The sequence below is a fragment of the Pristis pectinata genome, chromosome 3 (genome assembly GCF_009764475.1).
Source record: "Pristis pectinata isolate sPriPec2 chromosome 3, sPriPec2.1.pri, whole genome shotgun sequence".
Taxonomy (NCBI): Eukaryota; Metazoa; Chordata; class Chondrichthyes; order Rhinopristiformes; family Pristidae; genus Pristis; species Pristis pectinata.
The window spans coordinates 46,026,608-46,052,253 of record NC_067407.1 but is presented as its reverse complement, the minus strand read 5'-3'; the positions used below and the strand labels follow the sequence as shown (position 1 = coordinate 46,052,253).

At 41.8% G+C, this 25,646-nt stretch overlaps 2 protein-coding genes across 5 annotated transcripts in view; one reads left to right on the top strand and one right to left on the bottom strand.

Moving 5' to 3' along the window:
- trmt1l (tRNA methyltransferase 1-like) overlaps positions 1-15,175 on the bottom strand; it is a 54,808-nt gene extending 39,633 nt beyond the window's left edge. For all 3 annotated transcript variants that reach the window (XM_052012849.1, XM_052012850.1, XM_052012851.1), the window contains exons 1-4: positions 14,890-15,175; positions 6,485-6,652; positions 6,027-6,089; positions 4,627-4,740 (exon numbers count right to left, since the gene is read on the bottom strand). In XM_052012849.1, the coding sequence (XP_051868809.1) occupies positions 4,627-4,740; positions 6,027-6,089; positions 6,485-6,652; positions 14,890-15,175 (631 nt within the window). The remainder of the gene's footprint in view (positions 1-4,626; positions 4,741-6,026; positions 6,090-6,484; positions 6,653-14,889) is intronic.
- swt1 (SWT1 RNA endoribonuclease homolog) overlaps positions 14,997-25,646 on the top strand; it is a 103,525-nt gene continuing 92,875 nt past the window's right edge. Inside the window, exons 1-4 of one of the 2 annotated variants that reach the window (XM_052012846.1) lie at positions 14,997-15,223; positions 19,654-19,762; positions 22,784-22,885; positions 24,291-24,364. In XM_052012846.1, coding sequence (XP_051868806.1) covers positions 19,673-19,762; positions 22,784-22,885; positions 24,291-24,364 — 266 coding nt within the window. In that variant the 5' untranslated portion in view covers positions 14,997-15,223; positions 19,654-19,672. The remainder of the gene's footprint in view (positions 15,224-19,653; positions 19,763-22,783; positions 22,886-24,290; positions 24,365-25,646) is intronic. The other variant, XM_052012848.1, reaches the window with a different exon arrangement.

The following is a 25,646-nucleotide window of genomic DNA, read 5'->3' as shown; positions in this document are numbered from 1 at the left end:
TATTCCCAAGTTGTTCACCCACTATCAGGTCTGTCACCTGGCCTGGGTCATTTCCCAAAACCAGGTCCAGTATGTTCTCTCCTCTAGTTGGACTCTCCACAAACTGTTTCAAGAACCTGTCTTGGATGCACTGAAGAAATCCCACCCCATCTAAGCTTCTTGTATTAAGGAAGTTCCAACCAATACTGGGGAAGTTAAAGTCCCCCACTTATAACAACCTAGTTGTTTTTGTACCTTTCCATAATCTGTCCTCATATCTGTTCCTCCACCTCTCGGTGGCCACGGAGAGGCCTATAGTACAATCCCATTAGCGTAATTGCACCTTTCTTATTTCTGAGCTCCACCTAAATTGCCTGTGGATGAGCCCTCCAGTATATCCTCTCTGAGTATTGCTGTGACATTATCCCTCATCAGTAGTGCAATCCTTCCAGTTCTTTTACCCTTCTCTCTATTACATCTAAAACAACGAAACCCAGGAACATTGAGCAGCCAGTCCTGTCCCTCACGCATCCAGGTCTCTGTAATGGCATCCAGGCCAACCTCAAGAGTGTGTTACCAAAGTACTACCAGCACGTCTCCTGTCCCACCAGGGGCCCTAACACCCTTGACTATTGCTATACAACCATCAAAGATGCCTTCCAAGCCACCCCTTGCCCTCACTTTGGTAAATCTGACCACCAGGCTGTGCTCCTCCTCCCTGCATACAAACAGAAACTGAAACGGGAGGATCCAGTACAGAGAGTCGTGCATTGCTGGTCTGAGGAAATAGATGAGCTTCTACGCGACTGCTTTGCATCAGTGGACTGGTCCATGTTCAAACACTCAGCTGCCAGCCTTGATGACTATGTCACCACCATCACAGACCTTATCAGCAAGTGTGTTGAGGACTGTGTACCAAAGAGGACAATACCGGTGTTCCCAAACCGGAAGCCATGGATAAACTAGGAGATCCACTCTTTACTGAAGTCGAGGACTGCTGCATTCCAATCAGGTGACCTTGACCTTTACAAGAAATCGAGATATGGCCTCCGGAAAGCTATCAGGAATGCCAAGAGACAATACCGGTTCAAAATAGTCCCAATACCAGTCCCAGACCAGCCGTCAGTTGTGGCAGGGCTTACACGCTATAACGGGCTACAAAACAAAGTCAGGCAGCATAGCCAACAAGAGCGCATCCCTTCCAGATGAGCTTAATGCATTCTATGCACGTTTTGAACAGAAGGGAAGTGGATTGTCACCACCCACCCTGACAGCCTCCAATGCAACTGAACCAGTGGTCACCGTCGAGGATGTAAGATCAGTCTTCTGGAGAGTGAACCTGAGGAAAGCATCTGGCCCGGATGGTGTCCCTGGCTGTGTGCTCAGATTTTGTGCTCATCAGCTGGCGGGGGTATTGGCAGACATATTTAACCTCTCCCTGCTTCAATCTGAGGTTCCCACCTGTTTTAAGAAGACCACGATCATCCCAGTACCTACGAAAAACAAGGTAACATGCCTTAATGACTACTGACCGGTGGATCTGACATCCACCATCATGGCGTGCTTCGAGAGGCTGGTCATGGCACACATTAACTCCAGCCTCCCAGACAACCTCGACCCATTGCAATTCGCCTGCCGCCAAAACAGGTCTACAGTGGATGCCATCTCCGTGACCCTACACTCATCTCTGGAGTATCTTGACAGTAACAACACGTACATTAGACTATTAGAAACATAGAAAAACTACAGCACAATTCAGGCCCTTCGGCCCACAAAGCTGTGCCGAACATGTCCCTACCCTAGAAATTACTAGGCTTACCCATAGCCCTCTATTTTTCTCAGCTCCATGTACCTATCCAACAGTCTCTTAAAAGACCCTATCGTATCCGCCTCCATTACTGTTGCCGGCAGCCCATTCCACGCGCTCACCACTCTCTGAGTAAAAAACTTAACTCTGACATCTCCTCTATACTTACTCCCCAGCACCTTAAACCTACGTCCTCCTGTGGCCACCATTTCAGCCCTGGGGAAAAGCCTCTGACTACCTACCCGATCAATACCTCTCATCATCTTATATACCTCTATCAGGTCCCCCCTCATCCTCCGTCGCTCCAAGGAGAAAAGGCTGAGTTCCCTCAACCTACTTTCATAAGGCATGCTCCGCATTCCAGGCAGCATCCTAGTAAATCTCCTCTGCACCCCTTCTATGGCTTCCACATCCTTCCTGTAGTGAGGTGACCAGAACTGAGCATAGTACTCCAAGTGGGGTCTGACCAGGGACCTATATAGCTGCAACAATACCTCTGAGCTCCTAAATTCAATTCCCCGATTGATGAAAGGCAATACACCATATGCCTTCTTAACCGCACAGTCAACCTATGCAGCCGCTTTGAGCGTCCTATGGACTCAGACCCCAAGATCCCTCTGATCCTCCACACTGCCAAGAGTCCTACCATTAATACTATATTCTGCCATCATATTTGACCTACCAAAATGAACCACTTCACACTTATCTGGGTTGAACTGCATCTGCCACTTCTCAACCTGACTTTGCATCCTATCTATGTCCCTCTGTAACCTCTGACAGCCCTCCAAACTATCCACAACACCCCCAACCTTCGTGTCATCCGCAAACTTACTAACCCACCCCTCCACTTCCTCATTTAGGTTGTTTATAAAAATCACAAAGAGCAAGGGTCCCAGTACAGATCCCTGAAGTACACCACTGGTCACCGACCTCCACGCAGAATACGACCCTTCAACAACCACTCTTTGCCTTCTGTGGGCCAGCCAGTTCTGAATCCACACTGCAATGCCCCTTTGGATCCCATGCCTCCTTACTTTCTCAATAAGCCTTGCATGGGGTACCTTATCAAACCCTTTGCTGAAATCTATATACACTACATCTACTGCACTCCCTTCATCGATGTGTTTAGTCACATCCTCAAAAAATTCAATCAGGCTTGTAAGGCAGGACCTGCCCTTGACAAAGCCATGCTGGCTATTCCTAATCATATAATCATAGGCACAACATTTACTACCCTCCAGGACTATTGTTTATTGACTACAGCTCTGCCTTCAGTTCTATCATTCCAAGCAAACTCACCAAGCAAACTCAATACCTCCAACTCAATACTATAACTCCAAGCAAACTCAATACCTCCCTCTGCAATGGGATTCTTGACTTTCTGACCAACAGACTGCAATCAGTGAGGACAGGCAGCAACACCTCCAGCACGATTATTCTCAACATTGGTGCCCCACAACGCTGTGTCCTCAGCCCTCTACTCTATTCCCTCTATGCTCATGACTGTGTGGCCAGATTCTGCTCCAACTCCATCTACAAGTTTGCAGATGATACCGCTGTAGTAGGCCATATCTCAAATAATGATGAGTCAGATTACAGGAAGGAGATAGAGATCTTAGTAGAACGGTGCCACGACAACAACCTTTCCCTCAATGTCAACAAAAGAGCTGGTCATTGACTTCAGGAAAGGGGGCGGTGCATATGCACCTGTCTACATCAATGGTGCAGACGTTGAGAGGGTTGAGAGCTTCAAGTTCCTTGGAGTGAACATCACCAATAGCTTGTCCGGGTCCAACCATTTAGATGCCTTGCCCAAGAAAGCTCACCAGCGCCTCTACTTCCTCAGGAGGCTAAAGAAATTTGGCATGTCCCCTTTGACACTCACCAACATTTATCGATGCACCACAGAAAGCATGGCAACTGCTCTGCCTGGGACCACAAGAAACTGTAGAGAGTCGTGGACACAGCCCAGCACATCACGCAAACCAGCCTCCCCTCCATGGACTCTGTCTTTGCCTCTCACTGTCTTGGTGAAGCAGCCAGAACAATCAAAGACCCCACCCATCTGGGTCATTCTCTCTTCTCCCCTCTCCCATCAGGCAAAAGATACAGGAGCCTGAGAACACATACCACCAGGCTCAAGGACTGCTTCTATTCCACTGTGATAAGACTATTGAACTGTTCCCTTATATGATGAGATGGACTCTTGACCTCACAATCTACTTTGTTATGACCTTGCACCTCTACCTGCAATGCACTTCCTTGTAGCTGTGACACTTTACTCTGTATTCTGTTATTGTTTTTACCGGGTACTACCTCAATGCACTGTGTACTACCTCAAATGATCTGTACGAACGGTATGCAAGACAAGTTTTTCACTGTACCTCGGTACAAGTGACAGTAATAAACCAATACCAACATCATAATTCCGTGTACTAATCCAGGCTCTAGTTCATCCTCCTTACCCCATAATACCCCTAGCATTGAAATGAATACATTTCAGCTCATCAGTCCCACCGTGTTTATTAGCCTCACCCTTGCTGTCCTTCCTTTCAGTCTTTCTTGTCCTACCATCTTTCTTGCCTTCAACCCTACCACCTGTTGCCCTGCTACTGTGGTTCCCATCCCCCTGCTGCTCTAGTTTAAGTCCTCCTGAGCAGCACTAGCTACTGTCTGGTGAATGCCAACACACTACTCTTTCAAGATACTCTTATTTACAAAAAGATAAGGGAGACAGTTGGTGGCATGTGCACTTTTTAAATTAATAAACTCTATGCCTATTCAACATAATGGGTGATATGTTTGCCCTGACTCAGAGACATAGGAGGAGAAAAAGTTACCTTCAAATTCTATAGAAACTTTCCAATGCAGATGTTGCAAATGTCTTCGTAGCTTGTGACTATAGTTGGGCTTGAACTTTTCTTCTGGACACAAAGGACAGGTCTTTTTACCAGCTGATAAAACATAAAACATGTTGCCAATTGTGACTATTTAATAGTATCAGACAGTAAAAATGGGAAATGGAGTCTGCATGAATGAAATTTGATTTTAATGCCAAATTTCTACATTGTTTTCGATCAGTGCTCACCACGACAGCAGTTCCTGAAAAATAACAAACATCTGTACTCTCAAGATAAAGCATGCATCAATCACAGCTATTTTACTGCTGCTGTCCTGAGTTTTCAAGTACTGGAATACTCTTGCCTGGAAACGTTCGGATACTGGGGAAAGTTTTCATTACAATCCTGTACCAGTTATGAATTTTGTGATTGCATTTTTTACTGGTTAATTCCAATATTTTTTCCACATGTGCCGCCGCAGAGTTTTGATTTTTTTCAGCTCTGGTTGCAAATGGCACTTCATGCCCCTGAGGAGGTGGTTGTGAGCAGCTTACTTCGACAGAAGAAATCCATGTGATGATGGTGCTCACAATGTGCTTTTGAGCAGAGTGTTCCAGGACCTTAGTCCAACAATGATGATGGACTGTGTATTTCCAAGTCAGGATGATGTGTGACTTAGGAGGGGAATTTGCCTTTTCTGGCATTCCCATGCACCTTGGCTGTGGTGTGTATGGTCTACAAGATGCAATCAGAAGTCACCAAAGCTCCCAAATTTACAGCCTTTTTCTCTTAGAAGGACAGGGCAAGCTGACATGCAAGAACAGTCACCTCCAAATTCCTTTCCAAGTAACACACTTTGAACACCTATCTCCATTTTTGTTTTATCATGGGTGGATCAAAAACTTAGGAATTCCCTACTATGGGTATATCTTCACCAGACAGACTCCAGCATTTCAAGAGGAACCATTATTGCTCACATTCATGAATCTAATTAAAACAAATCTTATTGTTTGGGCAGACAATAGAGAATGGATTACTGTTCCTCAGTTCCCTCTTTTTAGTTTAAATCCTGCCTACAAAGGAGAGAGAGAAAAAAGCAGCAGCACCAACAAATGAGCAAGCATAAATAGCCTTTAAAAAAAGTAAGCAACTTTAAGAACTTTTGATAACACATTGGAGGATTTATAAAGTGTTATGCGAAAAGTAACACAATATCATAATTTTAAAGTATGTGCGCTAGACTCAATTTTGTTGGAGTTTTGTTGAGTAAATAATTAAGAAAGTGAATTGAATCGCAGGCTCACAAATTAAATTTTCCAACATGCATTTCAACTGCACTGCAAAGACTAAAGATGATAAATTTTCTCTGTAGATTTTGAAATGTTTAGCCTAGCACTCACCGCCTTCAATATCTATAAGATTCTTTAAGTCTGCCAGAGACTGTTGAATGGAGATGTGTCTTTCTAGGGAGGGAAAAAATAACGTATTTCAGTGTTCTGGAAATAATATTAAAAATTAAAATAAAACATTTTCCCCCAGATAACATTATATTAATGTGTTACTTAGTAAAATAGTCAATGCATACCATTTGTTGTCTAGCTAATAGGCGTGTTTTGTTAGTGAAAAACTAATCTTACTCTTATTGTCAATGATGGGCAGTGAAGAAGACAGAAAGAAAAGGCAAGAGGAGGGAGAAAGGAGCTATTGCAGGAGGGGGAATAATGTGTGGAAAGAAGGCGGGGTGGGAAATCGCCAGGGTGGTAGAAAGGAATGGATTGGGCCAGAACCGTAATCATTTTAACTGAAGTAACCAAGCTATTTTTAAAGAGATATTTTGCTTTCTCCCCTCTAGGCATACCTGCTGTTCCACTTGTTGCGGCTGGATCCATTGTTTCAGACAAGTTTTCATGTTGTGCATCAGTGCTGGTTGCTGCACTGAAGTTTGGTTCTGCTGATTCAGTCTCAGGGCGCAAGTCAGCTGTGACATTTCCAACATCCTGAACTGTGTCGGTCCCAAAACTGAAAGCTGAAATATGGGAAAAGTAATGACCAACAGAAAACCAAATATTTTCAAGAAAGAAAATCAGAGCTAACGTTGGTTAAAGAAGTATTCTCTCTTCCCCAAAAGCAAATGCAGAAATCCATAATGTCAGTTTCTGAAAGTGATTAACGGATTAATATTGTGACTCCAATGGAGATTTATAACAAAAATGCTGTTTTATTATTATTACAGTAAACTAGTGATATGATAATGATTAGCTACGTGGGAAAAAAAATTGCCCACAAGCCAATACATTATGTGAAATGGCTCATCCCATACTCTTAAATCAAAGTCTCAAACTACTCCAAATTTTACAACTACAACAGGTTCATATCCCACCAGTCTAGTTACTTCTTCCAGGTTTTCCAAACTCCCAATTCCCTCTCTAGACACATCGGAAATAATAGTTCAGGAGTTTTCTTCCAAAGTCACAAACCACTCATGATTTCTCATTGCTACTTTTGAAATTTTTCTTAACACAAACTTACATGCCCAATACCTCTTGTACTTTCTAATCTTGTAAACACACATCCTTCCCCTGTTCCCTCCCAAAAAAAAAATCACAACTCAATCTGCTGTAATCCAAGTGCTCTCAAGCCATAGCTCCTTCCCAACAACTTGGTAGGAAAACATCTGTTATTCTTGGAATAACAGTTCTCTCCCACCCCTATCCACATGCAGTTTCCTCTGCTTTGCTTCCAGGATCAGGCTCAAGACCATTTACTCTTCAAAACCATCAGAATCATATAATAACAAGAAATAGGAGCAGAAGTAGGCCATCTGGCAAGTCGAGCCTGCTCTGCCATTTAATAAGATCATGGCTGATCTGGCTGTGGACTCAGATCCACCTACCTGCCTTTTCCCCAAAACCCTTATGCAAAAATCTATCTAACTGTGTCTTAAATACATTTAATGAGGTAGCCTCAACTGCTTCTCTGGGCAGGGAATTCCACAGATTCACTATCCTCTGGGAAAATCAGTTTCTCCTCATCTCCATCCTAAACCTACTCCCCCCAAGTCTTGCTCTAGTCTCACCTACCAGTGGAAACAACTTTCCTGCCTCTATCTTATCTATCCCTTTCACAATTTTATATTTTTCTATAAGATCCCCTCTCATTCTTCTGAATTCCACTGAGTATAGTTCCAGCCGACTCAATCTCTCCTCATAGGCTAGTTCCCTCATCTCCAGAATCAACCTGGTGAACCTCCTTTGCGCTGCCTCCAGAGCCAGTATATCCTTCAAGTAAGGAGACCAGAACTGCACGCAGTCCTCCAGGTGCGGCCTCACCAGTACTCTGTACAGTTGCAGCATAACCTCCCTGCTCTTAAATTCAATCCCTTTAGCAATGAAGGCCAACATTCCATTTGCCTTCTTGATAACCTGTTGCACCTGCAAACCAACCTTCTGCAATTCATGCACATTCACTTCCAAGTCCCTCTGCACAACAGCATGCTGCAATCTTTCACCATTTAAATAATAATCTGATCTTCTATTTTTTTCTTCCAAAGTGGATGACTGCACATTCACCAAAATTGTACTCCATCTGCCAGACCCTTGCCCACTCACTTGACCTATTTATATCTCTCTGCAGACTCTCTGCATCCTCTGTGCAATTTGCTTTTTCACTCAATTTAGTGTCATCGGCAAACTCAGATACGCCGCACTCTACATCTACATTCAACTTCAGTGAACCACTGGATAATATTTCATGTGTTCCTCATTTTGCTGAATTCATATGATCAGATAATTCAAAATTTTATACTCCTGAAGAAAATTGCATTTTCGTGGACTGAAAATTTGGTATTTAAATAAACTAGAAAATTGATAAATTAATTTTTGAAATATTAATACTGAGAACTCAAATCTTAAAATATGTTATCTTCTGGTTGGTTACAAATATTCTACAATAGAGTTATATTTTACTGAATATTGATCTGTGGCAACAGTCATGGAAAAGTTAACAAAAAATGTGGACTCATCCTTACTTCTCCTCCTATCACTCACCCTTCCCCCCCAAACCTGCTTGTACAATGGTGTCTTCTTCCCCCATTCAGTTTAGCTTCCTTCTGTCTGTACATCCATGTAATCCGCTCTGTTTATTCCGAGTTCAAACCAGCTGCAATTCTCTATAAATCATTTCATGGTAAGGCAGCTTCAAACATTACCACCAATTTCAGTTAACAGAAGTGCTTGAGATATTATAAACGGGGAAAGAAACCCAGCAGGAAAAAGCTCACTTGTCTTTGACTTCCGAGTACTGATGCACAATTAATCCATCTTAATTGTGCATAATAAAAGGAGGGGGAAAAAAGTGAATAAAGAACAGATAGAAAAAGAATCCAAGAAAAATTAGATTATAACTTAATCCACTTTGTCTATTTAGCCTAATTTTGTATATCTTTCGTTGTGCCCCACATATCTGACTGCCCGAGTGTAACCGTGGGACTAAAGCATCTTCACCCATGTATGATAATAATTCTTCTGTTGAAATGTCTACATTCCAAATACACATGAACAGATTATTAAACCCAGAAGTTGCACTTTAGACTGTCCTTGATTCTTCTTTCAATAGCATTCAGATTCACATATCTGGAAAAACCTGACTGCATGCTTACTTATAATGACAAAAACAATGCTAATAGTACTTCAACAGCATTATAATCCAAAAAATAGTCCCAGTCTTCAATTCTCTGGCAAATAACTTGGCCAAAGAGTGGTATTAAGCAGGGTCTTAATATGAGCAGAAAGGGGTCTTTAGGAAGGGGTTTCCATACATGGGGTAGAGTTGGCTGAGTGAGATGGCAGCAGACAAATGTGTGAGCAGGGGTGGATGGCTGATGTGCCAAAGGCCAGTATTGGAGAAACAGATTATTCATGGAGTGGCATGGAAGTTAGAGGTGAGAGGTGGGGAAGACTCATTGATAGATTTGAACATAATAACAAGAGTTTTAAATTGTGCTTATTTGGGGTCTGAGAATTAACGCAGGGTCAGCATGAACAGGGGAAATAGAGTCATAGAGCAATACAGCATGGATACAGGCTCTTCAGCCCAACGAGTACATGCCGACCACGGTGCACACCCATCTGGTCCCAATTTCCTGCGTTTGGCCAATATCCCTCTAAACCCTGCTCCTCCATGTACCTATCCAAGTACTTCTTAAATGATACAATTGCACCTGCCTCAACCACTTTCTCTGGCAGCTCATTCCATATACTCACCACCCTCTGTGTGAAAAGGTTGCCCCTCAGGTCCCTTTTAAATCTTTCCCATCTAACCCTAAATCCTAAGCCCTGTAGTTTTGGGCTACCCTACCCTGGGGCAAAGACTGTTACCGTCCACCTTATCTATGCCTCTAAAAATTTTAAACATTTCTGAAAGGTCACCCCTCAGTCTCCTATGTCCCAAGGAATAAAGACCTAGCCGAGGCAACCTCTCCCAATAACTCAGGCCCTCTAGTCCTGGTAACATCCTCGTAAATCTTTTCTGCACTCTTTCCAGTTTAACCACGTCTTTCCTATAACAGTACTCCAAGTGGGGCCTCACTAACAACTTATACAACTGCAACATAATGTCCCAACTCCGATACTCAATACCCTGACTGATGAAGGCCAGCATGCTAACTGCCTCTTTCACCACCCCGTCTACCTGAACTATGCACTTGTGCTCCTGGGTCCCTCTGTTCCATTACACTCCCTCGTGCCCTACCATTCACAGTATAAGTCCTATGCTGGTTTGACTTTCCAAAATGCATCACCTCACACTTATCTGTATTGAAATCCATTTGCCACTGCTTGGCCCACTTCCTGAACTGACCAAGATCCCCCTGTAATCAACAATACTTCCTAATTTCATGTCATCCGCAAACTTACTGATCAAGCCTTGTGCATTCGCATCCAAATCATTTATATAAATAATGAATAACAAGGGTCCCAACACCAACTCCTGTGGCACACCACTAGTAACTGGCCTCCATTCCGAGAAAAAACCTTCAACCACCACCCTCTGCTTCCTACCTCTGAGCCAATTTTGAATCCACCTAACTAGCTCTCCCTGGATTCCATGGGACCTAACCTTACAGACCAGTCTACCATGTGGGACGTTGTTGAAGGCCTTGCAAAATTCTAAGTAAACAACATCCACTGCCCAACCCTCATTTACATTTTCAGTTATCTCTTCAAAAAAACTCTAAAAGGTTCGTCAAGCACGACTTTCCAAGCACAAACATGTTGACTCCCCCTGATCAGACTCTGTCTATCCAAATGCTGGCAGAGCAGAGCAGGGCAAGCAGGATTTAGTTCAGATTATAACTCAGGCAGCATTTTTGGGGGGATGGGGAGGAGGGAGTTCTGAGATGGAAGATCAGTCAAGAGAACTTAGCATCAGTTCGATTGGGAGATGCCAACAACATCAATGGGCTGCAGCAAAGGTAAAGCAGAAGTTATACTGTGGAATAGAAGCAGGTGTTTTCGCAAATGACGCAAGATTTGTAGCCAAGCTTGCATACAGACTGCTACGACCAGAGAAAATAACTACGGAAGGGCAATGAATTAGTGATTAGGGTGTGAAGTTCATGGCAGAGACCACAGACAATAATTCTAATCTATCCAGTGTTTAACAAGAGATCGAGACTCACCTAGACTGGTAAAGCAGTAGTGAAGAAGTCAGAGGTATTGTTAAAGAAGCAAATTTAGGCAACATCAGTATTTATGATAAAACTTTCACCATGTCTTTATCAGATGTTGCAAGCTTCCAAATTGTTGATGGTAGAAGAGGAAAGCAACTCGAGCCAATACAATCTTTCCTCATAGCAAAGCTTTCCAGTCCGGGCAACATCCTTGTAAATCTCCTCAGCACCCTTTTCAGTGCAATTGCATCTTTCCTGGAATGTGGTGACCAGACCTGTACTGAGCGTGCAAGTTAAAGCCTAACTAGTGTGTCTCCAGTTCCATTATGATCTCCCAGCTTTTATATTCTGTGCCTCAGCTACTAAAGGAAAGCATCCATTTTAACCACCTCATAAACCTGTCCTGCTATCTTTAATTATCTGTGTATTTAATCCTCAAGGTCTTTCTGTTTTTCACACTTTTCAATATCCTCTTATTTATTGTATATTCCCTTGCCTTGCTGCATCTGCCCAAAGGCATTTTCACAATTCTCTGTATTAAATTCCAGTTGTTACTCTTCTGTTTAACTGACCAGACTATCTTGATCTTCCAGCTATTTAAAGTTTTCATCCCATCAGGTAGATGTTTCCAGTCCTCTTTTGTTGAATCATTGTCTCCCAAAATAGTTTTCTCACCCCCATTACGATGCTAAGTCCAAATAATTTATGATATCTTCCACAAATACTCTTTCACAGATACTCCTTCCAGCTCCCCCACTTCCCCAAAACTAACAACAGAATTGGTTCCCCACCTGATCCCACCATTTAGGCTTGCTGCATACCAACTAAAAAAGTCTTCTGAAAGCAACTTACAAATTTTCCATACGTCTTTCACTGAATGTAGCTCAGATAAATTTTAGGTTAATGAAATTCTCCACTTATATTTTTGTTTTTGCACTCATCAGAAATTTGCCTACAAATTTCTTCCTCCATCACCCTTGGACATATTATACTTCTGATGGAATGATTGATTTTGCTTGTTCTTTAATGCAGCCCGGGACCTCATTTGTTGATCCATCTAACATCATCTTTTCTCACAGCTGTGATTGATTGTTTCTTTAAGCCATACGTACCTCAGTATTTTATCTGAAAACTGTGTAAACAAGAATATTAAACTTGCCTAAACGTTCAAAGCCATCCCTGCTGCACCACTCATTGGCACCATTCCCATTGGCACCATATTCAATATTCACTGACAACTGGCACAAGGAGTAATCAAGAGGTTACCATCTCCGAGGTCCTGTTTTTTAATCTCTTAGTGAATCTCCAAAAATATGCAGCAGTTCATACTTTCTATCTTGGTCATTTCTGGCCGTTTCACCCTTCCAAAATGTTCTGCAAAAACTCACTGACATCTTTGTTCCTTGTACAAGAGTGGCAACAAACTATGCTGGAATCATGTCTGCAAATGTGGATACATTTGTTGGTTTCCATAACTATAGAATCCCCTGTATTTATTACATTCTTGACTTAATCTCCTCTGTTTCATTCTTTTCTTTCCCTCCCGGTACAGCTGAGCCAGCCACGACGTTATAAATTTTGCTTTGGTTGTAATCCCAGGGAATTCACTCTTCCATTGGAATTCAGAACTGAATATTGCTTAAAAGCAAGATGCCCTCAGGGGGTCTCCAGAACAATCTGTCCATTTTTTTTGTCAGTCTGGTAGTTACCTCATCCCTCTCCATCTATTCTCTCTTAAGCTGCAGGGTGATGAACCCTAATGCATGCAATCCATGAAGCTCTCAGCCATGTGATGTCAGACTTTGCAAGCTCAAACCTGGAGCTCTGACTGATGACACTTTGTACAGACGAGATTGTTCACAGAAGATAGCCTAGAATGCCCAAGTGCACCGACATGTGCCTTATGGTGCTTTATTTATAAGATTAACTCACTCAGCAGATGTAAATGGAGTTTAAAACCACTGACCATCTATCAACCAACCAATATTTTCTCTAAGCAAAAAAAAACAAGCTGCTGGAGGAACTCAGCAGGTCAGGCAGCATCCGTGGAAGCAAAGAGAGAGTCAACGTTTCCAGTTGAGACTAGTCTCAACCCAAAATGTTGGCTATCCCTTTGATTCTACAGATACTGCTTGACCCAGAGTTCCTCCAGTAGCTTGTTCTTTTGTGCCAGATTCCAGCACCTGCAGTCTCTTGTATCAACATTTGCGCTCATACTGACCTCAATCTGACAAGCACTTCCTTGCTGTTTTGCTTCCGTTCTCTTTTGGCCAGAAATAGAGCAGTATCTTCCTCCATTTCACCAAATCCCAAGTTTTGTACTCTGCAGAAAACATACTGTGATCTTGAGCTCTATGCTACTTACTTCCTTGGAACTTTGGGTATCTACAGATATGGGAAGTGGGACCATTGCTTCCGGAGATGATCTACCTATCAGAAACACAGTGGGCTGAACTTGGAGAAAGTGTACTCGAAGAGGATGGTGTGGTTAATAGTGGTGAAGATAGGAAGGAAAAGTCATAATAGTTAAATCATGGACAATATCAGATGTGAATACAATTAAACCAACTGACAAAGCAGTTTGATCAAATCCTCGGTTGGTTTACTCCAGTGCTGTCTGTAATGCTCATTCATCTCCGTTGTACAGCACAAATGAAGATGCTTCTCATTCAGTTATTGACATATACTTCCATAAGCCATCCCACGCTGCCACAATTATCCCCTCCTACAAAGAATTTAAGTCCAAGCTCTCTCTCTCTCTGTCATGACAGTGTTCGGGTGATTTACCACAAGATATTTGGAAACTTCAATTTATTTTCAAATTTCCATGACAACTAAGAGCAAAGAGGGTAGATTTACGTCAATAAAAAAAACTGAAATGAAAAGTAAACAATCCACAAAAAGAAAACAAACATCATGCAGACAATATTAAAGGTATCTAAAGAGATTTGAGAAGCACAAAGAGAAAAAAAACAATGTGGAAGACATAAAAAAGGACTTAGGTGGTGGGGTGAAATTAGATTTGATAGGAGATAATAAATAGGAGACATCACATCAGTCGCGCCTAATGCACCCTACTCGATATTCAGTTCTAATAACTTCAATACAATTGATCGCGCGCATCCTACAATTGCAACCTTGTCAAAATTCACCCCAAATTGTTACAGAAATACATGTAGTGAAACGAGAAGTCAGCAAGTAACAGGAACAGATGATTTATTTTAAATGTAAGATAATCTATTAAAATTTTGATCCTCCGGTAAAGGTCTAAAACATTTTGATTGTAGAAACATAACCAGAAGGAACATTAGTTAATTTTCACCAATGCCTGTTTTACATGACTACTAACTGCACTCCCTGTTTTTGAACTCTGCTGCTCATCTCCCGGACAGCCATCTCCACATCTGCCTGTCGGCTCCGTCACCAGGATCAGGCCCTCAGACGGAGCTCTGCGGTCAGGCCCTCAAACTAACTCCATCACAACAATACAAAGATGCAAACACTGTGAAAGAAAAATTGCGGGCTACCACTCCCATCAAAAAGACAAGTTGAGACCCAGATACAAAATCAAGCAAACAAGCCTTCAAGCCTCTTACTTATATTTCTATTTGAGGCAGTGTCCTCCTGGTGCAGCTCCTCCGCTCGCTGCTCCGCCATGTTACCAACGGGTGACGTTCGATAAATAAGAGCGGGGTGATGCGAAGGGAGAGTTTGCACTGCGCCTGCGTCTTCTGTGAGGGAAGTGACGGGAATTGTAGTCCGTTCAGTTTCCATGGTGGGAGATCCTCCGGAGGGATTCTCGTCCCCGCAATACCTTACGTAGGTGAAACCTTCGACTTCTGAGAAGAGTGTAGTTTTATTTTGAACGATAATACTTCGCATAGTCACGTTCGAGAAGATGAAGTGGGCCCCTCATTAGATACGTTTGTGGTAAGTGTAAATGGAGGTGGTAATTTCTGAAGCAGAGCAAGGAGTTGGTGCCACTCTGGGTTTGGTTGTGGGCCTGCGGTGCTGGATCACACCTGATGCCGTCCCGGTACCGGCTGGATCTGCCGGAATCAACACAACCCTGGGAATGACGGAAAATGCTGCAAAATACTCAGCTGGCCAGATAGCACTTAGGCATGGAAACGGACTCAAGCATTGACATCTGAGTTTTCTACGCCGCCTAAATGAACCTCTTGAATATTCCCAGCTTTTCAGAAATAATTTTGAACTAGAAAACAAAATCTGAGAAACCGTCAGAGGAGATTATCCACTAAATCTGCAGGAGATTCCACACCCGAAATGATGATCGGTGCTCTCTCTCTGGTCTGATGTTTACAGTATTTTCTGACTTCCTATTTCATAATTCAGCCAGTTACACAATTTTGCTTTTATAAATCATACAGATAATTTAATTTCTTATCCACTGACCCACTTTTGCATATGGTTTGGATTTTAATTTGCAAAATTTTCATGAAAAACACTGTAATTCAAGAATGCTTCTTGTAATCTTGTATCCTCTCTTACCTTTATAATTGAAATGACATGGGTGGAGGCCATTTGACATATGATATTGGTTTATTATTGTCACTTGTACCGAGGTACAGTGAAAAGTTTGTCTTACAGACCGATTGTACCGGTCAATTCATTACACAGTGCTGTTACATTGAGTTAGTACAGAGTGTATTGATGTAGTACAAGTAAAAACAATAACAGTACAGAGTAAAGTGTCACAGCTACAGAGAGCGTGCAGTGCAATAAGGTGCAAGGTCACAACAAGGTAGATCATGAGGTCGTAGTCCATCTCATTGTATAAGGGAACCATTCAATAGTCTTATCACAGTGTGGTAGAAGCTGTCCTTAAGTCTGGTGGTATGTGCCCTCAGGCTCCTGTATCTTCTACCCAATAGAAGAAGAGAGAATGTCCTGGGTGGGTGGGGTCTTTGATTATGCTGGCTGTTACACCAAGACAATGAGAGGTAAAGACAGAGTCCAAGGAGGGGAGGCTGGTGTCCGTGATGCACTGGGCTGTGTCCACAACTCTCTGCAGCTTCTTGCGGTCTTGGGCAGAGCAGTTGCCGTACCAAGCCGTAATACATCCAGATAGGACGCTTTCTATGGTGCATCGATAAAAGTTGGTGAGAGTCAAAGGGGACAAACCAAATTTCCTTAGCCTCCTGAGGAAGTAGAGGCGCTGGTGAGTTTTCTTGGCTGTGGCATCTACGTGATTTGACCAGGACAGGCTATTGGTGATGTTCACTCCAAGGAACTTGAAGCTCTCAATCCTCTCGACCTCAGCACCATTGATGTAGACAGGTGCATGTACACAGCCCCCTTTCCTGAAGTCAATGACCAGCTCTTTTGTTTTGCTGACATTGAGGGAAAGGTTGTTGTCATGACACCATGCAACTAAGCTCTCTATCTCATTCCTGTACCCCGACTCATCGTTGTTTGAGATACTGCCTATGATGGTGGTATCATCTGCAAACTTGTAGATGGAGTTAGAGCAGAATCTGGCCACACAGTCATGAGCATATAGGGAGTAGAGTTGAGGGCTGAGGATGCAGCCTTCTGGGACACCAGTGTTGAGAATAATCGTGCCAGAGGTATTGCTGCCTATTCTCACTGATTGTGGTCTGTTGGTCAGAAAGACAAGATCCAGTTACAGAGGGAGGTGTTGAGTCCTAGGTTTCGGAGTTTGGTGATGAGTTTGCTTGGAATTATAGTATTGAAGGCAGAGCTGTAGTCAATAAGCAATAGTCTAAAGTAGGTGTCTTAACTGTCCAGATGCTTCAGAGCTCAGTGTAGGGCCAGGGAGATGGCATCCGCTGTAGACCCGTTTCAGCAATGGGCAAATTGCAGTGGGTCGAGATTGTCTGGGAGGCTGGAGTTGATGTGTGCCATGACCAGCCTCTCAAAGCACTTTATGATGGTGGATGTCAGAGCCACTGGTTGGTAGTCATTGAGGCATTTACCTTGCTTTTCTTCAGTACAGGGATGATAGTGGCCTTCTTAAAACAGGTGGGATCCTGAGATTGCAGCAGGGAGAGGTTAAATATGTCTGCAAATATTTCCGCCAGCTGGTCAGCACAAGATCTGAGCACGTGGCCAGGGACACCATCTGGGCCAGATGCTTTCCTCGTGTTCACTCTCTGGAAGACTGATCTTACATCCTCAACGGCAACCATGGGTTCAGTTGCTTTGGAGGCTATCAGGGTGGATGGTGACAATCCACTTCCCTTCTGTTCAAAACATGCATAGAATGCATTAAGCTCATCAGGAAGGGTTGCACTGTTGTTAACTATGCAGCCCGTCTTTGTCTTCTAGCCTGTTATGGCATGTAATCCCTGCCATAACTGACGGCTGGTCTGTGACTCTATTTTGAGTCTGTATTGCTTCTTGGCATTCTTGATAGCTTTCTGAAGGTCATATCTCGATTTCTTGTACAGGTCAGGATAACCAGATTTATGTGCAGCAGTCCTTGACTTTAGTAGGGAGTGGATCTCCCAGTTCATCCATGGTTTCCTTTTTGGGAACACCCGTATTGTCCTCTTTGGTACACAGTCCTCAACGCACTTGCTGATAAGGTCTGTGATGGTGGTGCCGTACTCAGCCAGGCTGGCAGCTGAATCTTTGAACATGGACCAGTCCACTGTCTCAAAGCAGTCGCGTAGAAGCTTATGTCAGTGTTAAAACCTATGTCAGTGTTTGTAAAAGAATCATTGAAAACTAATGATCTTGGTGGTATGTTGTCTGAAATACACTGTATGGCTGCATATCCTCCAAATGAGATAGGGGAATGTTTGTCACTTATTAATTGCCACCAACTCTTAATCCTCTACTTTATTCTAGCATATGCAATTGCAGTACCTTTTACTTGCAAATTCATGATTTTTTTTCCCCTAGGACCCGTGGCTAATACCTCACTTGAAGGGCTTGCTGTGGTTACCTCTGCAACATTTTAAGATTTGTGAGGCAAGGATACTGAACAAAAATTTAGAAAACAGAATTGATTAATTGGAAATGCATCGATACTTTAGAAGACCGTTGTGTGTCTTGAGCACTGAACTAATGAATCTGTTGATGGGCAAACTGTTTAAGAAATTGGAACCTATAAATCACTGGTGGTATTCTGGCATTTCTGTTTTTATTCACCAAGTAGTTTAGGCAGCATCAGTGGAGAGAGAACATTTCAGGTCGATAACCTTTTATCAGAAAAGTGAGAAAACGAGCCTGAGAGGATGCCAAAGACGAGTCAATCACAGCTAATCTGTTCAGGGGTGGTCTAAGTAGAGGGAGAGGAATGAGGTAAGATGAGGAGGAGGAAAAGTGCTGGCACTGTGAGATGGAGAGCACTGCGGTTGTTGGAAATATTCAGCAGATAGAAAGCTAAGTTAACATGAAATCAGTTGAAAAAACTGGAAATATTCAGCAGGTCAAGCCGCATCTGTAGGATGAGAAACAGCGTCAGTGTTTCAGGTCAAAAACCCTTTGTTAGAACTAAAAGGATGGGTCAGGTCAGGCAGAGCAGATCAGGCTGGGCATGTCTGCCACTACCAAAGGAGAAGAAAAGGGACAATAAAAGTGGGGGGGGGGGGGTAAAACAAGAAACACGGTGGGGGCAATGTCACAGATGAATGACTGATAGAGAAATCAAGTTACCTGAAATTGTAGAATTTAATATTAAGTCCAGAAGGCTGCAACTTGCCCAGACAGAAGATGAGGTGCTGTTCTGGAAGCTTGCATTGGACTGCAAAGTAGCAGTGCAAGAGATTCTGCATTTTGCAGCTCGTATCTTCTTTAATTTATGTTCCTTTGTCTATATCCTTGCTTTCTCACTGCTCCCATTTGCTCATTGGCCACTGGCTTGTTTACAACTTGTCCCCATGGTCACCCCAGTTTTATTTTATTAGAGATGCTCCCTCCCCCATGCTCCATGCAGCTGCTTAAGCGTTTATTTTCTCCTTCCCAGTTCTGACCAAGGGTCTCCGACCTAAACTGTTGATGCTGTTTCTCTTTCCACAGATGCAGCCTGACCTGCTGAGTATTAACAGCATTTTCTGTTCTTATTTTAGATTTCTGGTATCTGCAGTTTTTTTCAACTGACAGATTTGTGACTTTTCATAGAACTGGCTGTAACATGCCAAATTGAGAAATGAGTTGCTGTTCCTCAGACTTAGATTGGGCTTTGTTGGAAGCATGTAGGAGGTCAAAGATGGAGGTGGTTTGGGGAATTAAGGATAAAAGGTAAAGAAGGGCAAAGGAAATAAGTAGAGGTGTAACAAATGGAAATTGATGGATAAACAAGAGGCATGAATCTCGAGCAGGATCTTCATATTCTAATAATAATTTGGTACGTTTTCCTTTTTTTTAAGATTCTCAGATGAAATAAAGATGTCAAGAAAACATTCAAAGCACAAGAGAGAGAAGGATAAATCCCGACCAAAGAAATCAAAGTCACAAAGGCACAGCCCCAACCATGCTGTAAGGACGATTTTGTACTTCCCAAGTACCTGTTTTGTTTTGGATTAAATGTCATCATGGTGCCTTTCAGCACTCACTGCCTATCCTTGCCAGCCATACAACTCCTGAGCAAAATACGCATTTTGTTAACAGGATGCATTTGTACCAATATTACAAAACTTGTGATTGTGGTGCCTTTATCTTCTCGGGTCCCAATGCTTAGTATGTTCAGTAACCTTCAACTCATAACTTTAAACTGGTATTTGTTTTCTGAAATGTGATCCTCGAATCTGAGAGCTGAATTGCATTTACTTTGATATCTGTTTGGATTTCATTAGAAGTGTCAGCAGGTGCTGCGGTACCATCAGATCTGGTGACCTTTTCTGCTTGATACGTTAAATGGAGTTGATCACATGTGATTTGTCTTCACTTTCAAATGTTATTGTAGTCTCCTTAATATTAACTAATTTGCCTTCAGGAGGTTAACATGACATTCAAGTAACTTTTATTTGAAGGAACAAAACTTTGGGGTAAATTTTCTACATTTTAATTTGTCTTGGATGAAAAAGGAATTCCTTTTGAAATGCATTAATAGTTGGTGTGGAGATGAGCAGACGTCATCCTTTGTTAAATTACAATTTCAGGAACTTCAACTGCTATTCAGTCACGACCTTGCATTTACATATCCATGTTGATTCTCTGTGATTAGCTGTGCCCTCCTAAGTGAAGGTCAATACTGTCACTTAGGGATATTTTCCCTCCCACACCAAAGTTGCTTGTGATTACAAGTCAAAATGATAATTATCATTTTCCCCCTTTTTAACCAGTGGTTTAACTTGACCATCTTTATAGACAGAAAGGACTGAAAAATGTTTGCTACTTGCTTTTTCTTAACAGCATGGCAACTTGTATACTTTCAGAGTCACTAAACCTCTTAATATTCCCTTTTTAATTGTGTTTATCCCATTCTTATTTCACCCTCTTTTAACCTAGGTTTCTGTCATGTCCCCCTCTTTAGAGAAGTTGGATGCTTGGCAGGTTATGTTTTTGGTCTCAAATATTGTGTCAAGAACCGCAAGTTTAAACAAAAAAGTAAATTTTGTGTTCAATTATTTTTCACATAATTTCCATGAGAGCAAATTTCATTCTGTATCAACTGGGAAAGTGGGCCAAGGAATAGCAGATGGAATTTAACTTTGACAAGTGCGAAATGTTGCATTTTGGGAACTTAAACCAGGCGGGACTTGCATAGTAAATGGCAGGGCCTTGCAGAGTATTGTGGAACAGAGACCCAAGGGTTCAAGTACATAGTTCCCTGAAAGTGGCAACACAGGTAGACAGGATGATGAAGAAGACATTTGGCGTGCATTGGTCAGGGCATTGAGTACATGAGTTGGGACGTCATGTTACAGCTGTACAACATTGTTGAGATCGCACTTGGAGTATTGTATCCGGTTCTGGTTGCCTAGCCATTGGAAGGATATACTTAAGCTGGAAAGGTTGCAGAAAAGATTCGTAAGGATGTTACTGGGACTGGAGTGCTTGAGTTATGAGGGGAGACTTGGACTTGGATAGGCTTGGACTTTTTTCCTGGAGCATAGGAGGCTGAGAGGTGACCTTGTAGAGGTACTGTATATAAAATCATAAGGGGCAGAGATAAGGTACGTGGTCACAGTCTTCTACCCAGGGATGGGGAGTCTAAAATTAGAAGGCATAGGTGAGAAGGGAAAGATTTAAAAGTGTTCTGAGGGGTAACTTTTTAACGTGGTGGGTATGTGGAATAAGCTGCCAGATGAAGTGGTAGAGGTGGATACAATTACAATGTTTAAAAGGCATTTCGACCAGTTCATGGTTAGAAAAGGTTCAGGGATATGAACCAAATGCAGGCAAATGGGACTAACTCGGGTAGGTAAATTGGTTGGCATGGATGAGTTGGGCTGAAGGGTCTCTTGTTGTATTGTATAACTCTGAGTCCTTTAAATCTATGACACTCTCTTGCGTGCTCTCTCAGTATTGCTTTCCGTTAACGGAACAACTGTGATGTGGGAGTCGCCTGTATGTATACCCCGAGGTCTTGCTGTTTAATAACGTTCATCGGGGCCCTGCCAGTCTCTGTGCATGTTCCAGCCTGGTTTAATTTCCCAAAATATATCACTTCACACTTGTCTGAAATTAAGTCCCATCAGCTATTCCCTTGCCCATTTTCCCAGTTGAACTCAATCCTGTTGGAACCTTAGACAAGCTTCTTCACTCTCCACTATACACCAGTTTTGGTGTCATCTGGAAACTTAATAGTCATGTTACTTGTATTCTCTTTCAAATCATTTATATAAGTGACGAACAATGAAGGAGACAGTACTGATCCCTGCGGCACACCATTGATTACACATTTCCAATCTGAAAAGCAAGAGAGAATTTTTAGCGCTCTTTGTGTATCAAAAGTATCCAACTCAATTTATTTTATATACACTAATAAACTTCAGATGTATTCAAAGTGAAGAGCAGAGTTTAGTTTAGCTGCATGATTATCATGCTAATGATATTGGCACTAACTGGCATGTAGATAGTCCAAAATTTGGCGGCATTGCCAACAGTGTGGTAAATGTTTGTTGTTGCAGTGTTGACTGTGCAAAGCCATATTTCTCTGGTAACAAGATGAAACTTTGGAGATGCCTTTGGAGAGTATGTTTCCATTTCAGTTCTGTCTCCTTTAATTTCCATCTTCAATGGGAAGCTAATATACTGCTCGTAGCCAGTTCCAGATCTGATCAGAGAATGTTTCAACTCAAACTAGGTAAAGTAATCTGGTTTTCCTCCCAAAAAGAGGGAAACTGACCCATCTGGATATCTAACAATGAAATAGTGCACTTTTCTTCTGGGCTAGGGTGATGGTAAGTTGATTTAACTGTTATTTGAGTCTGAAATGTATCATTGGACCATTTCTAATTGCAGTATTGACTGTTTCATTGTAATACCTTGGGTCTTACTCTTGAACTGATCTATGTTCATTCTACCCAAAATTTGTCCCTGAATAATTACTAGGGAGAAAAAGGCAAGACTGAGCAGAAGCCACAGTATAGTGGAGGGAGCTCATTACCAAGGCGATCTTCCTTATCGCCATGCACAGGAAAAAGAAGAAAACTGGTAAGCTTTGCACACAGTTAGTTATTAATCAATCAAATCAGGCCCCATGACAGTTTGCTGATTCAGTCCATAGGTCTGTGAACCTGAAGTTTTTTTTTGGTACTAGACTCTTTGAGCAGCATACAATATTGAAGTACAATGATAATAAGTGTAGATTCATAGAACAATTCAGCACAGAAGAAAGTTAGTCCACCCAATCTGCCAATGGTGGCTCATTGGTAAAGCAGTTCGAACAGTGTCGCTTACAGCCAAGTCTTTCTCGTAATCTGCATGAAATTTGAATTAACCTCAAAGAACATGAGAAAAAGAAACTCGTAGACCATGGGCCTCCTTGGCCCTGCTCTGCCATTCATTAAAATCAAAACTGATCACGTACTTTAAGTCCACTTTCCTGGCCATCTCGTATTCCTTGATTCTCATTTTTCGAACAACATAGAAGGCCATTTGGTCCAGCTGAATTTATGCAGATTCTCAAAGCATTCACATCGATCTCATTTCCCCGCTTATTTCCCTGCAACCTATTCTCTCTGACATGTCCGTTAATTGATTCTCCTGCCATTCGCCTACACCAGGGGCAATTACAGTAGCCAGATACATTTGCTAGCAGGTCATAAAAGTGTAGGAGGAAACCAGAGCACCTGGGATAAATGCACACAGTCATAGGGAAAACGGACCATATCTGAGGTAGGTATTGAACCTGGCTATCTAAAACTGTGACAACAGCATCCCTTGTGTCACCCCTTTGTACAGTTCCCAAGGCAAGTTTACCCTTGGGTTTGGACACCAAAATTGCACAGTACTTCAGCTATAATCCCACCAAAGCCTATGCACTTGCAAGGAAACTGCCCTATTCTCCTGTATTTCATGAACTAGCACAGCTAAGATCTGGGTACACCAATATTTACTCATTCTGTTTTATTTAAAAAAAACCTGTTTGGATATCTGATTAATTGCCTTTTTAAAAATCTAGAGGTATTAAATCCATTGATTCCCTACAAAAACTATTAGATTTGTCAAACACATTTTCTTTCAATTAAAGCATGTTGAATTTGCCTGGTCATGTAGTGATCTAATTGCACGTTAAGCAAGAATGAATTCCAGCATTTTGCTGACAACTGATCTCAGACTAATTAGCTTTTGGTTCTCTATTTTCTCTTTCTTTCTTGATATCAGTATTACATTTTTTGGTTTTCTAATGTACTGGACCTGTTTTCAGTTTTATGGTATTGTTTCTGTAAATTGAAATTCTTTTAAAATTTCAAGACATGATCTTTAAGAGGTGTTTGAGTTGTGAAGGTATAATGGATTCTAGATGTAACGTTATTTATAATCAATGCTTTGCATTAATAAACTATAAAATGTTCTGAATTTTTGGTTTCTTATTGTTTTATATTTTCTTCATTAGAGCCATCTGGAGGTAGAAATTCCCACAACACTCAAACAGTCCATGGAAGAACAGGCAAAATCTTCTCAGCCTAGGTTTGTATTGGAGATGTTTCTGGAGTTAAAGATCTATCAAAGTAGAATAATATATTGGTAGCCTATATAATTTTAATGCAATTGGGAAATCTTCAGGGAATTTATGGTAATCTTTAGTAATGTATTTAGAAAGTCTTGGTGGCTTAAACTGTGCATGATGCACGTGGGGGATATTCATTTGAGTACCAAAAAGCTGTTTGGAGAACTTATTTTGTTTAAAAAGTAAAAATAAAAGCTGAATCATTTGGTTGAATTCTAGCCTTTAAATCAAGTCTCATACTAATAATGAGAACAAATTTTTATCCATAATCTCCACGAAAGTCCTGTCTTGGAACGTGTCCTCACTCATCATCTACTCTAGTACATCTGAATTGATCCCAGTTGCCTTTCCTACTCTTTCTTCTACATCCCAGTCCTCCTTACATTTTCTTATTGTATTCAAATTAATATCCCCCATGTGCATCATGCACAGTTTAAGCCACCAAGAGTTATTGTATGTATATTCCTAAAGATTACCATAAATTCCCTGAAGATTGCTTCCAATTGTATTTCCACAGTTGTTTTATTCCCAATCCATCGTTATTCCATTAATGTTGGAAGTTCTGTCTTGAGCATGAGACGCTATACCAGGACCCTGTTTGCACTCTTGGATGAGTGTAAAAGTCATGGCATTTATCTTTTGGTGTCCTGGCCAATATTTGTCCCTCGGATAATAATTATGTGATAGGTTGCAAAATCACTTATAGCATTGCAGTTTCTGGGAGCTTCCTGTGCATGATTTTGTTTTCAGATTTCTTGCATAGGAACTGTGACTACTGTTACGAAGTACTTTATTGGCTGTAAAGCTTTTGGGATATCTCAGGATATTAGATAAGTGCAAGCCTTTGTTACTTAAAGATTAACTAAAATTTGCCACATTTGCACAACATAATTGATCTCCTGTGGAATTGCTATGATTGATAGGAGGATGGTGTTGAAAAAGTGGAGTTATGATAAATTGTAAAGTAACTGTTACTAAACAGAAATGTGCAGTTCTTCCTTCATTTCCTATGATCTGTGATTAGTGGAATTATGGAGGTATTTGGGGCATGGATCCATTTTGGACTCGATATACGTTTTAGGTGATGGTTGAGGAGAGGGATCTGGCTAGAGGTGCATTTGGCTTTAGAATGATGAAACTAGGAGACCACAAATTCTCAAATTATGAAAGTGGCCTTTCACACTTATTAGTTTATTCTACCCCGGTTCTACAGACTACCTGATTCCTTCCTCATTGCACTAC